Raw genomic sequence first — 14,515 nt, forward strand, 5'->3', positions numbered from 1 at the left:
CTTCTTGCTAGTGGACTCATCAGCGATGAGTTCGAAGTCGATTGAGGTGGTTCCGTGGTTGAAGTTTCTGTTGAACTTCTGGCATGAACCTTCAAATTCGATCACCTTGGCCTTCACTTTGATGGTGACACCGTTCGGGATGTCCATGACCTCTAAGGACAAAACCAACAACGCCATCTATACCGCCTTGAGTCGATCTGTAGTTTTGCATCAAGTGCGGACGTCCGCTTCGGATACACTCACAAACACAGAAACACTAAGATGAACTCCGTCATTTTCATAAAGCCTATTATTTGACGGATAAATAGTTTCTATTCCTCAAGTTAACCATTTTCCCAGAAATTTGTATACAAAATAAATCTCAGCAAGGAATAATTAAAACAATATCATAGTCAATTCATTACATATGAAACAAAAAACAATTAATATAAAAGGTCCTTGGTCTATGTGGTTGAACAAGCTCTTAGAACTTGACTACATTAAAAGGAACAAACTGTCGTGCTCATACTATCCCATAAATGCCATGGGACAACCCAAAGCTATAATGTACCTCACATCACCAAAACCTGACGCTCCAAACATCCGCAAGAAGAGAAAGCGAGAGAATCACACCTCTAGTTTTGCATCATTTACACAATTAGCAGTTCATGGATGCAGATGGGGAGCTCAGTCGACAGCTTCTTCCTTAATAGCAACTTTACTTCTATTTTCCTTTCGTGCAGCTTTTCGCATGGATTGAATTTGGTGTACATATTCTGCCAGAATTACATGGAACTTAGGAGCAAGCTTACTTGATGAGGAAACATTAAGACCTGCCTTCCGCAAGGCCCTGGTAACATGCTTCTGAGCCTTTTGGAAGTGGACAGCACAAAGAGAAGGAGTAGTGGATCTTAATATTGGCTTCCCGCATGTTATAGGTCCTGCCTGGGCACTGCATATACATAAACAAGTGAACCATTTAATTGTCAGTCAAAAGATCCAGTACAACCAAAGAGCCCTTTATTCTTTTCTCCAAATGAGCATTTCAACTTAAATTATTTATGGAAGCAGACATTGGAACACATAGGACTACTTGGTATTAGTTTTTACCTAGCTGTTGGAGTTCATTTACTACTCTGCCGTATCAGATTGTATATCAGTAGTAGTTGCCAATATAGGATGAGAAGTAGAGCACCAAAGAAATAGCACCTACCAGTTCTTATCTATAAATAACCTCTTTCAACATCTATCAACCTACTTGAAGACATTATGCTAATACTACAATTCAAACCGCACGCAAACTTCTACTCATTTAATAGCACCATCACCCCCTTTTCTTCTGGTGCAGAAGAGATACAGAACGTAATGGTTTTCCCTCAGTATGACTTTTTGTTTTTCCTTACCTCATTCCTCATCTCTTTTTTATCATTCTTATTGTTTTATTTTGGAAAAGGAACAAAATTTTTCATTACTAACAAAGAAAAACAACAGCTCATCCACAAGAACAAATGGTCCATCACATCAAACTCAAATTTGACTACATTCTTTCTGGCACAACATTCGTTCATCTTTCTTACATGTGATTTGGCAGCTATCCTTTTTTGTTTGCTACTCCAACTAGCTTAACAATATGTAATTATGCATCCTAAATGACAAGAATGAGAGAAAATATATAAATTGTAACCATTTGTACTAAGGTATAAAAGATGAGCCTCCTTTAAATTACAACTTTTATAGCAAATGGGTACTGATTATGTCAGAAAAAAAAGAGTGTTGATATACTGACATTAGTAGGCCTCTCGCACCAGCAGTTGTGTATCCAAAGAGGCTAGTTGCACTTAAAAAAAAAAAAATGTGTGTGTGTGTGTGTGTGTGTGTAAGGTACAACTACTATGGACAAGTTGTCCATAATAGCAATGCATCAACGAAAACAAAATATGATCAAATTAAACATTATCTTACTACAAACCAAATTCAAAAAGCAGAATTAGTCAAAACTCAAAAGTGAAAATAGCTTCAATCTGCCAAAATAGAAGAAACCACAAGGTCCTAAAATTCAGAAGATACTGAACACCAAAATGAGACTTTATCTCATAAAACCACCACTCCTCCCAGCCAAGATTCTCACAAGTCCTAATATTCCCTCCAACACCAAATTTCCCAAAACACTGATAGCTCACAACTGCAGCTATACCCTGAAACTCCAGACACTTCTTTTCGAGCCCATAACATTATTCCCACCCAAGATATAAATTATAGCTCACTACACCAACTATACCCAAAACGTTCCATACATGTATGCCCAATAATTTTGGCTGACAATATAAGAAATGAACTTTATTGCATGAGATTAAGTTTCAATGCGATACCCCTAAATCTTATTGGAAATTTTCTAAATTAATAAATCCACCTCAAAATTTTTTTATTGTTGACTATCATTCTAGCAATGGGTCCATCAGAAAGATGGAAAGTCTATTATTAGTTCTTTTGGTCGTAGCTGTCAAACTGCACAACGGCAAAGATGGTCAGTTATATAAATGAGCAAACTAAACTAACAAAGATTGTCCCGCAACCTAATTATCCTCCCAAAACCTAACTCCTCCCCCATTTGCCAATACGAACTGGAAGCAAGAACACGTATAACAACCTTGGGAAATGCCTTTCCAAGAACAACAACTCAAATCTCTTACAATTGATTAGAATCCCCCCACAATTGCATGTCCCCCAAATTGATTCTGGTGCCAGCAAGCCATAAACTCCTTCCAATGGAAATCTCCACAACCACTTCACATGTAGAGCATTATTGTTCTTAACCAAATTACCGATTCCCAGACTACATTTCTCCTTGAAAACAACCATCTGATTAAGTGTTTCTTCTTCCCTCCGCAGACCTGCCCACAAAAAACTTCATTAACTTTCCAACTTCAGAACCACTTGGAATCTTGAACAATAAATGATAAAAGTTTTACATACTATGTAAAACTGCAGATTGGCCTTCATCATATTGACAGAAACACTTTCTTACACCCTCCAATTGTCTCTCTACATTCTCCAAATCTCCACAATCAGACTCCAAAGCTATCTGACTGTGAATTAACACCGAGTGTATGTCTTAAAACATATTCATAGTCTATAACCAACTCCACAACCCAAAAAACTGCTAAGCTGTCCGCTTTACTCTCTTGTAAATTTATTCCTACAAGTAATAATTGGCTTTGTTAATTTTTCAACCTTCTCGTACACAAAAAATCCCAAAACTAGCAAAAAAGTTGTTCCATTTCTGGTCATCCCCTCACAAGTAAAATAGACATCAGCAAAATGCACATGAGAAATCTCCAACACATCCAATGCCTGCTTTTCTCTGTAAGGAAAAGTATTTGAAAACTTCACATCCAAAGAATCACTGCTGGTGAAAAACTGCCTTATCCTCTGATTGGAAATGTTTCAAAGAAACTCAAACATGTCACAGCTCTATTGGTTAACTCGAGAGAGGTTGGATGCTTCCCTCCAAATCAACTTGCATGGGAGCATTAGAGCACTTGCCTAAATTGACTCAGGTAAGACAATGTTTTCGCCCTCAAAACCCAACTCTGCCATGCACCCCTTAAATTTGGTCCGAGAATAAACCTGCCGTGGAAATCCCAAACTCCCCACTTGCCGCCTCTCCACTAATTTTGCCTCCTTTTCTCTACTCACTGGTCTGATCAAATCCCTCAACGCACCAATTCTCTTGACCTCTCATTTCTCATTTACAGGAATTCACACAACCCAAATCCACTTGCTCCACCTTTCCCCCCACACTCTCGTCTCTCCAAAACATGTCGTAAAATCCACCGCTCTCATGATCATATGCCTCTTCAAAATCCAACACTCAAATACAAAAATAAATAACAGCTAGTTCGTTTCTGTGGTAAATTACATTTTTTTTTTTCCGAAGAAACTGTTTCTTATTAACAAAACAACCATTTAGAACATGAAAAATACAAGAAACACAATTAAAAATAAAATAAAATTCATGAGCTATATTTGCAAGCCTAGAATCATCTAAAAACATATATTCATGAATTCGAAAATACCTCTTGATAACATAATCGCAAGCCTTATAGAGCCTCTGCTTGGAATCCAAGAGAATATGAAGATGACAAAAGCTCGTCAAGGCCATGGCGGTCAATTTACAGCCGACGGAAGCGCAGCGGCGGTTGATATTTCCGTCATCGGCATTGTCTTGCAGCGGCTTAAACTGGAGGGGGCTGACGCCGTAGTTCCAGTAGTAGTCCCTGTAGTGGATCTTGAGGTCCTCCATCAAGGCCCAGTAGTGGTCTCTGTAGCATTTGGTCAGTTGCTTCAGGTTCTGCGAACGGCGGCGGAGGACCTCTTGGCGCGGCACCATGGATTCTACGGGAGAGACGGCGGCGGAGGTGGAAGGGATTTCGGCGGCGGTGATGGGGTGATCCTCCGGTGGGGGTTTGGAAGCAGAGGAGGCGCCACCAGTCATGGTAACGGTGTGAGTGAGCGAGCAAAATCTTCAGTCACAGTATCTATGTTTTATTGACCAAAACAAAAAAGAATATAAATGTTTTGGCTTTAGTCAATTACACATAACCCTCCACCTTTTACCCATATGCCCACTCAGTATTTTATTTATTTATTTTTTATCTTTTTTTTAAAAGAATTTTTATTATTATTATTTTTTAAATCTTTTTTGTAAGTGAAAGTTCTTCGTTTTTCGACTTGACTTAGTTCTTGGTTGTCATCATACTTCATAGAGACATTTTGGTTTGTGTATGAACGTTGTGATAATTTTATGCACTTTTATTTGTGATGTCTCGAATCAATGATACGGTAATAAAGTAATTAGCAGTATTTTGTTTTGTTTTTATATAATTATGCTGATTTTTTTTTATTTGAGAATTTATGTTGAAATTGTTTGTCTTTGGTGCTTTGACTTACAAATGATGTTACTATATACAACGCTTGGGACTTTATACAAGCAGAGAATGTAAAGTCCCAACAAGAAATTATTTTTTGAAGGCTTTGTATAACTATGTTTGTGATTGATATTAAAGTTGGTATTTTTTGAAGGCTTGGAAAGAACCAAGCCATTATCTTCTCAAGTCATTCACCTTCCCCAACGTCTTCGATCATTGTAACGTTTCGTCTTCTCTATCTCTCATTTGATTAGTGAAATCAAGCTCAAGGTCCATTTTGATGGTTTGTGCATGTTCCTTCTCTTGAACTTCTAGTAGGTTTCAAGACTCATGGCCATACTCATCAATGTCTCACTTATGGCTTAAACATCATGGAACTTACTGATGATGTGCTGAACTCAATCAAGAATATTGATGAACATGTCTTCAACTTGATTAATCTTCATGATGATGATGATTATGCACTGCAGCACTCTTGTGCAAGAATAGAGCCACTTCCACACATCCGCGAGGAAAATTTTTATTGAAGAGCTAATAACTTTGGTTACACGCTCCGTAACAGTAGTTGAATTTTGTAGATATGATCGAAGAGCTACTAGTTCCCTTTTCTGGATATCATATAGAATTTTTATGTTGTAAAGTGAAGTCCTCTTGGCCAAAATGTAAGCTTCGCAATAGGCTAGCTGCATTGAACAGTTTTTTTTGGTCTAGGAATACATTAGCTATATCAGCTGGCAAATAAAGCAGGATGTCTACATTATGAAGATATGCAGGTATTTGGATTTCCAGCTCTTTGATAGAATTGCAGTAGTAACATGTCAGTTTGTAAGTTGGGGTAGTTTTTCAATTATGCAGATAGGATAGGAAGAGGTCAGGAGTTCGAGCCCCATCAATGGTGGGAATAGGATGGGGTTTTTAATAAAAAAATAAAAATAAAAAAATAAAAAAAGATAGGATAGGAAGAGCTACTAGTTCCCTTTAAAAGAAATAATTAACCAAGATCATATATACATTAATTGTACCCAATGCCCCCTTGTATTCAAGAAAAAAAAACAAAGCCACCTTGTATACATGAAGATGCTTGTGAATGATATGATGTACATGTACCCAACCAGCAATAATCTACGTTCATTCAGTTTCAAAGATTGGCTGATGTGTTTGTTAGCAATTTGTGATTTTCCCTACTTTTTTCCTTAATCTATTGACAGTAGATGTTAACTCATAATACATACATTACCAAGTGTTTCTTACTTCAATTATTTGTAAAAAGAGGAGGGCCTTCAGAACCATGAAATATAGAGCCCAACACCAAGGCAGCTACTCCACCTAGCAACAAAGACAGGAAGCTAACTTCTGCCTAAGGACATTAGAGATACCACGATTCATAAGTTGAGCATTCACAACAGTATCCAGTTTTCAGCCATTAGAAGGGCAGGCATGATAAATGAACGATAAAGATTATGTCTGATATAGAGAAACCAACAGAGTAAATCTGATGTGTTCATGACTCCTGTTCACTTCCATATATGGCTGATAACCAGTTTTCTTCTTCTGTGAAGATCTTGCAGACAGATGGGGGGTGGGGAAATAACAGCAAGGCTTTAACCACTTTCTTGGGGAAAAGGGAATCCTGCATTACATTACCTGTCAACTTTTTGGTAAACCTCCTGTCCCTATATTCCTCGAAGTTTTTGGTACAGAATGCTATCCATTACATGGGCCTTACAACAGTGATAAACTGGAACCCCGAACCAACCCCTCAATCTGTGTTTCTTGGGTGTAAAGGAGATCTTTTGTCATGATACCTTTGAAATTTAAAATCGTGGAAATGAAGACATGTTGTTCATTATGAGTCTTGGTTTCCTTTTCAAGATCATCTGGAGTCTTCCGCTTCAAAAAATTATACCATCTACATCATCATAAGTTCAACCAAAATCTTGTTCGATCTCCGTTGGTTCACTACCCTATTTCACCACATCATCAGTTTCTGAGAGAACACCAGTTCATTATCATTTTTCAGTCACTAGTAATGGTCAAGATCACCCTCCCCCAGTGATGATTCTGTTCTTCCAACTTTGCCTCATCAAATTCAGCTGACACCAGTACTTGCAATCCATCAGTCAAACCCTTCGGATTCTTCTGATGCTGCTACTTCCTAGACTATACCTTTTCTCACAGAAGAGGACCAATGCAGGCTTATTTGCCTTTTTCCTTCTACGTAGAACAGAGAATATACAGGCTTCACCAGATTCTTATAGTTCTGCAGGTTCTTTTTCTGAGGATTCTAGTTCTTCAAGTACTCTTTTCTCCCCATAATGGTCGTTCATTGAGAACTAGATCTTGTTTTAAGGATTATTCTTGTTATTCTAGCTCTATTAAGAGTATCCTTTCTATTTGGATACACCTGTTTACAGATATTCATGACTATACTGAAGCAAGATCCTTTTAAGGTTACATCTACTCATCCTCAGTGGCAAAATGTCAATGCTTGAAGAAATTAAAGAACTTCAGACTCAATGCACTTGGTGTCTTTTACCTCTCTCTGCCTCTAAATATAAACATTCTGTAAACTAAACAGGTCTGCATAATCAAGAAAAATCCTGATGGTAGCATATCCAGGTATAAAGCTCAATTGGTTGCTCAGACTTGCAGTAAAGAAAAGGGTCTAAACTATGAAGAGACATTCAGCCTACGGTTAGGGTCAGCACAGTTTAACTGTTTACTAGTTATTAACCTGGCAACCTGCCCTTGGCGGCTAGGCTTCAAAGGCATATAGGTAAAAGGTATTAACATTCTCTTGCTCTTTGTAGAGACTAGGAGGCAATGCAACAGGGTATTGATGAGTTAAGTGCTGACATTGATAATTTGATATGGAAGACCTCGATCCTCTCACCTAATTCTTAGGTTTGTAGATCTCTTGTCGAGAAGGTCTTACGTACGGCACCCGCACCACGTGGCAGTGGGGCGGGCCAATCATACCCCAAGCAGGGGGGTATTTTGGGTATTGCATATTAAAAATCAGAGGCAGTTTCGGAAAAGAGAGAAAAGTTTGAGAATTTTGATTGGAGGGCCGCACGGCCCCACCACGTGGCAGCCCCTACCCAAGACTTTTTCATATCAAGGGAATGGTATTCTTCTCAATCAGACTAAATATGCTAAAAATTTATGACTAATACCATTTAGTGAAAGGAATTCTAAAGATGCGTGCTGAAGGGACTATGAACCTTTAATACAAGTGACTATGATGATCTCACTGTGTCAGCCTTCTTGATGCTGATTACTGGCTTTGTTCAAGAACTTATTCTACATTTCTACCTAAAGAAGGGTTAAGAAGCTGAGTATAGATCACTTTTTAACACTGCTGCAGACAAACTGTTGGATAACCCAAGGCATGTGCCAATTTCATAATGACTTCGAGTAGGTAATTTTCCCATATTCAGCCTTTTCAGTATTTTAGCCTCATAGAATGATTAGAATCAAAGGACCTGGTGTTGTTGCAACACAAGTGACAATCTCCTTGGGCAATGTAATTACACCTAAATTCTACACCCAACTCAGATGAACAACTCTATAAACACCAGAGCTTAGAACAAAGAAATCTTACGGTTGCCCTCCCCTAATGAGAAAATGTAGCTCCGACTGTTACCTTCCTACAAGGCTACAGGATACTGAGTCCTGCATTATTTTATATATGTGGTGCAGCTCTCTATATTTGCATTTATGTTTGGTGTATCAAACTGTCACTCATAGGATTATACATTTATACTAAAGCATGCTCAACGTTTAAAGCTTATCTCCCACTCATCAAAATCAATGAAAATGATATTTGCACCTCCAAAAGTAACTTCTCATGCTTTATCCATACGCTTATTAGAAGTGCACAGACCTACTTCAAAATGCAGCATGTGTGCACAAAAGTGACAAAACTATGGAAAAACAATGGAAAAGTAGGACAAGGTGAAGAAACAATATCAACCATGTCAGGGTATAAACTATTGGATGTCATTTCATAAATGAACTTGTTTACCTCAAGGTCTTAAACAAAGTTACAAGGGAAATATATGTACAAGGTGTAATAAGCATCGAAAATAAAATCTGAACGACGGATTCTATTATATGTGACTTGGTCAGTGCTTGCTAAGAATACTCTAATCGTCTTTATCTGATCCAGTGTCCTCACTTTGTTCTTCAGGGCCTCGAATTGCACGATTTGGTTGTTTTTGTCCTGGGTGCGCAAGTTGCCTAACTACTCCACTTGCTGATTCAAGAGAATAGCAAAAAGAATGTATAATTATCTGTTTTATCAATAAAAAGTACGTACTTGCCAAAAATTCTACAATATGTGTCCTAATAATATATTAGAGAATATTAAGTAAGGAAACAATCAGTATGACAGTATATTAGATGAAGGTACTTATAGAGGAGCTACTTAAGCTGACAATAATGTTTGCTAATAGATATATCAGTAAATACGGCCGCATTCATACCTGAGCCCACAATTTTCATAAAAAGATCCCTTGCAAACTGTAATTCTCCTTGGTGTGAACTGATGAATTTACTCTGCAAATTCACAAATATAGGTATGTCAAGTTTAAGCAACTCATACAAACCTCTAAATCTCACCAAACACAAAACTGGAGGAACCGAGGAAGTAAATGTCAATTTAAACTTCAGATCTTAATGGCCTGTGGCATGGCATCATAATGCAAATATCATGCCACAACAAATCTTAAGATATCTACTAATGCAAGATGAAGCCCAATTATGATAAACAAGTCCATCCCAGTAATAGCGGCACAAGATTAAAATTCATTGTACTAAATTCCAACGAGTTCTCATGTTTTTTTCTTTTTTTGGTGATACATTTACTCATGCATTTCAGGTTCATTGTTTTGCAGTCCACATATTTATTGTCTTTATGTCTCTGTTGGTCACGTAATCATAATTAGTCTTTCCACATCTCTAAATGCACTACATAGGACACCTTCATGAGATATCAGAATTTTCACACTAAACTTGATTGTTACCGTAGCATCTGGAATATTCATTTTTCTCCTACATCACATATTTCTTCCAGAAAAAGGCTAGGTAAATATGTAAAACAAGCACAAGAAAATAATAGACGAAAATTAAGCAAGTAGGGTCCACAGTAGCATCTGGAATATTCATTTTCTCCTACATCACTAATTTCTTCAAGAAAAAAGCTGGGTAAATATGTAAAACAAACACAAGAAAATGAAAGATGAAAATTTACCGTTTCAGCATATAAAAACTCTACAACTTGATCAAGTCGTGCTTGATGCCTCAACAGGAACGGACGCAGATGCCTCATATACAAATGCTTTGCCCCCTGTTAGACAGAAAGCAGTTGGTCAAGATATCTAAAAGCTTGCCTAACTATCAACTTTGAGCTTTATTTTTCTGGTCGACCCACATAAGATCAGAAAGAATTTCACATATATTAAGATCAAACTCAGAAAAAAGAAGAACAGATTTAGCATGAAAAGTAGCAAAACACCACTCATATTAAGATCAAACTCATCAGGACAGTGCTAGTATTCTCTAACTAACATCCATATCACAAACGAACATATTAGAGATATGCATAATTTAACAAAAGGAACAACAGAGTAAAAGCAATCCAGCATGCTTACATTTGCAGTTGGAAGTTGTAACCAAACGAGAAATGCAAACTTCATGTGATAGTAGAGTGGAACCCTGATTAAGAGAAGGAAAAAAGAGGCAGGTAGCCTTCATTAGATTCCAGTAACTTATTCAGGAAGCAGTAAAACAACTTTTGCTTAAAAATGCCACCAACTGAAGAATAAAGAGCATCTTTATTGTCAAATGATTATACAACAACAAATATGAAACCAGAAAATTAAAAGCTGTGCATATTTCCACCATTAGTTTTAAAGGAGAATGCACTAGTCTGATCTTTGCAAAGAAACAATCTGTAAGGTTTTAACAGTTAGCATGACTCGAACAAATCTGCCGTCAAAAGCTTCAAAATCATCTAGCCAGCAGAAGTATATTGGCAAACACAAAAGGCAGAACCCCAAGGGAAAAGAGAGGATGAAGAAATAGAAGAGGGGAAAAGAGAGAAGAGAGAAGAACAAGAGGCTAGTAATCGGATTTCAATTTCCAACAAGAGGTCTGTGAAAAGAGTTACGCTATGGTCAATTTACAAAAGTGAATCCAAAAACAACTGATAACAATCCCTAATCAACTCCATAACTAACTAATGCCCTGATCAAGTCTTTTCTTAAAAGATTATGGTTTTTAAGAGAACACTTTATTAATTAAGTAAGCAGACTAGAAAAGAAAACAAGAAAACTTTACCAGGAGATAAGTTTGTCTGAAAACACTTCTGCCATACTGAAAGATCCATAAACTGCAAGTAACAAGAAAAGTTCACATCAAAAGAACAAAAAATAAAAAGAGAAAAAAGGTACAGCGCAATCAAACTGTGCACTTTCACAATGTGGTGCAACCAGCAACTACAATTTGGCAAAGACCAACACAGAGAAACAATGAACTTGGTAAGCTGACCTAATACCCCAACAATAAACTCCCAGTAGTCCAACTTTTCCACCAATCCTGTATTATCACTTCCCCAAAGGCACTGAATATGGTATTCACTATATAATTTAACTTACTGTTTCTAAATCTTCTCTAAAGAGGAAAACTTACTAGTCCCCTCTACTACTTGTGATCACCCAATATTGTCTGGTAATAACTAAGAAGAACATCCCTAAGTCAAAATTCATGTAGATGACTCAATGAAACAACAGTAATTCAATTTAAGCGAACACAGTCAATAACTCCTTCCCATAAACTTGTGTATTAATCTAACATCAAGAAACAATCGAAATTACATCTTCAGTCAATTCATTCCAACCCATTATCAATTTTGTTGCGAATATCAAACAAATCCCAATTGTTCTATAGTAACAACAGCTGGCATTAGAATTTCTGACCTGCCCAGTAAAGAAGCCACCGCTGCTGTTCGTCTCGGTCTTTGCTCTCAATAGCTTTAAAAGTAGAGTAAACAGGCAAAGCGACCCCCACAGAGCAGCTGCAATTTCATAATTCCAACAAACACCAACTACTCAGTCGTATCCCAATTCACTAATCAAGTAGATTCAACACCGTAAGAACCCTAAACCCTAAAAAAAAAAAGATTAAAGCTTTACCAAGCAGTGCGGACGATGACGTTGGAACCAAGAGGGCAGAGCAGCACGCGCAATCCGACCTGCGCGAATCAAACATGTCACAATTTTGAAGAAAATGGAAATTGAGAAGCGATTCTTGGATGGGTTGAAGTGAGATCATGGGTTAAAAATAAATGAGATGATTGAATCTATATGTATCTGAATTCAGGAACAGAGTGAAAGTATAGAGAGAGAGAGAGAGAGAGAGAGAGAGATGGCGGACCTCGCTCGGAAAAGCCATGGAAGAAGGAGGGCTAAATCTTTGAAGACGAACTGTTGGGCCTTCGATCAGTACGAGTCTTTGCTTTGCTATGTGTCAAAATAGCTTAGCACGTACGTATATATACATGTATAGTTTTCACGCTCTATACGGTAGTCTACTCTTTTTTTCTTTTATATTCACTTTTTCTTTTCCTTTGGCTTTTTCTTATAAAAAAAAATAAAACAAAATTGTGAGTTTTTTTTTATATATATATGTACAAAGATGTACAATACAAAACCAGTGGTGTAACTATATGAAGGGCTACTTGGGATGTAGCCCAACCCAAAATTCTTGAAATAGTATAGGGGTGCTTTTTTAATGAGAATCCTACTTTGGTTCAGTTGTTGAAGTGTGGGCTTATTTGTTTCTTCTCAAGGCCCGACCTTGGTTCGAGTCCCCTCAATCCCTTCATGTTGTTGTTTTCCTATTTCCTTCCTGATTTTTTATGTCTTTTTTCCATTTTCTTCTCTCTCTCTTTTTTTCTTCTTCTTTTCTTACAACATTTATTCCTAAAAATTTCTCTTCTTAGCAAATCTTGCCTATTTTTTTTTTTTTTTTTTTGCTCTTTCCCCATTTTGATCTCTTTTTTTTTTTTTTTTTCCTTTAGCGACAACATTCTCCATGACTATTTCTTCTAAACAAAATTCTTGGAATCATCGTCGACCAAAAAAAAAAAAAAGATTCTAGTAAGCAATCTTTTTTTTTTTAGTAATGTCATAGGGGCGAAATAATATATTCATCACAAGCCAGAATAGGCCGTTACATACCATTCCGCTGTCATTTAAGAACATAGACAGACAAGAAGCTAGTGGTAGTACCCACAAGTGGTACGTACATATAATCCTACTCATTATACATTCAATACGTAGAACTAGCAGATATCCTCATTCGGTACTACTCCAGAGACGCTAGAGAGACATTTGGTGCACATCAGTGCTTAGGTTCCTAAATACAAGGAATTTATTGTAAAAGACAAGCTAAAACATAGTAAAGACCAAGGGAAAACCCTAGCCCAAAATAGCAGGCCCAAAGCATCCAAAGGAATAGCCCAAACTCCAGAGCCCATCAAGCTGGTCTGGCCCCAGCCCATCACCCTCGACGACATGTCGTACGCCACAAGCTCAACCCTCCTGACGACACGTCACACTCCACAAGCCCAGCAGCACAATTTGATCTGCTCAGCCACAACCCGGGCCGCTCCGATCTACGCCTCCGCAAACCGCCACGCCTCACGTCGCCACAGCTCAAACCTTAATCATGCCGCCAGAACTCGCGCCGACCACGCCGTCCGGAATCCCATTGGTTTTTATCAACACACCCACGCCGCTGGTTGAGATGCAACCAGAAACAAGCCAAGCCGTTCGGAAACATCCGAAGCGCAACCATCCATGAACAACTTCGGACCAAATCGGATCAGATACCCGTCCGGCAGCAAACCCAAGACGACGGCAAGGCCGGAGCCAGCACCGGTTGGGGCGCCGCAGGACGAGATTGAATAGTGAAGCGGAAAAAGACCGGTCTTAGGGTTTTTTATTTTTCTTTGGTGAAGAGTTGACTTTCATCCTAATTTTCATCCTAGATCCACCACTATGCAAAACCACGATAATAACCTCATTCAGATATGATGCAAATAGCGGGTGAGTTGTAACCTATTGGTAAGTTATAATTTCAACATTGTAAAGGTCATGGGTTCGATTCTCACTGATATATCTAAGGGTTGGGTGGGCTAAGGTTTTTTTTTAAAAAATAAAATTATATATATATAATCAAAAGCTGGGAACAATAATTGAGACTTGAGAGACAATTTTTTTTATAGAAAATTACACATAAGTGTCATTTTGAAACTTTAATTAGCTATAAGGCCATCTAATTTTTTTTGTACACATAAAACCACTTGCTTCCTCAAATTTCTCTTACCCTGACGATTTTACCCTTCTATCTAAGAAAACTAACTGCTTCATATTAAATTAATCACTCTCTCCTCTCTCTCTTCCCCCGATCAAATCCTCTGAGATTAATCACTCTCTCTCCCCCCCCTTTCTCACCGGCAAAATACTCCCTTTCTCTCTCACCGGAGAAATACTCCCTCTCTCCACCATCACGTCGGCGATCGGAACTGGAACTGAATCTCC

General features: G+C 37.9%; 2 protein-coding genes across 2 annotated transcripts; both read right to left on the reverse strand.

The window, feature by feature from the left end:
• Nucleotides 1-318: 318 nt before the first annotated feature.
• LOC133735234 (uncharacterized) lies at nt 319-4,526 on the reverse strand. Its single transcript, XM_062162641.1, has 2 exons — nt 4,056-4,526; nt 319-931 (listed from the first exon to the last, which is right to left on the reverse strand). Exons 1-2 carry the CDS (start codon nt 4,472-4,474, stop codon nt 667-669), a joined length of 684 nt encoding a protein of 227 aa, XP_062018625.1. The 5' UTR covers nt 4,475-4,526; the 3' UTR covers nt 319-666.
• A 4,361-nt stretch (nt 4,527-8,887) lies between these two features.
• LOC133738423 (HVA22-like protein k) lies at nt 8,888-12,481 on the reverse strand. Its single transcript, XM_062165960.1, has 8 exons — nt 12,345-12,481; nt 12,104-12,162; nt 11,888-11,985; nt 11,250-11,301; nt 10,562-10,625; nt 10,162-10,257; nt 9,395-9,467; nt 8,888-9,165 (listed from the first exon to the last, which is right to left on the reverse strand). Exons 1-8 carry the CDS (start codon nt 12,360-12,362, stop codon nt 9,056-9,058), a joined length of 570 nt encoding a protein of 189 aa, XP_062021944.1. The 5' UTR covers nt 12,363-12,481; the 3' UTR covers nt 8,888-9,055.
• Between the last annotated feature and the right edge of the window lie 2,034 nt (nt 12,482-14,515).

This window comes from Rosa rugosa, chromosome 3 (genome assembly GCF_958449725.1).
Source record: "Rosa rugosa chromosome 3, drRosRugo1.1, whole genome shotgun sequence".
Taxonomy (NCBI): Eukaryota; Viridiplantae; Streptophyta; class Magnoliopsida; order Rosales; family Rosaceae; genus Rosa; species Rosa rugosa.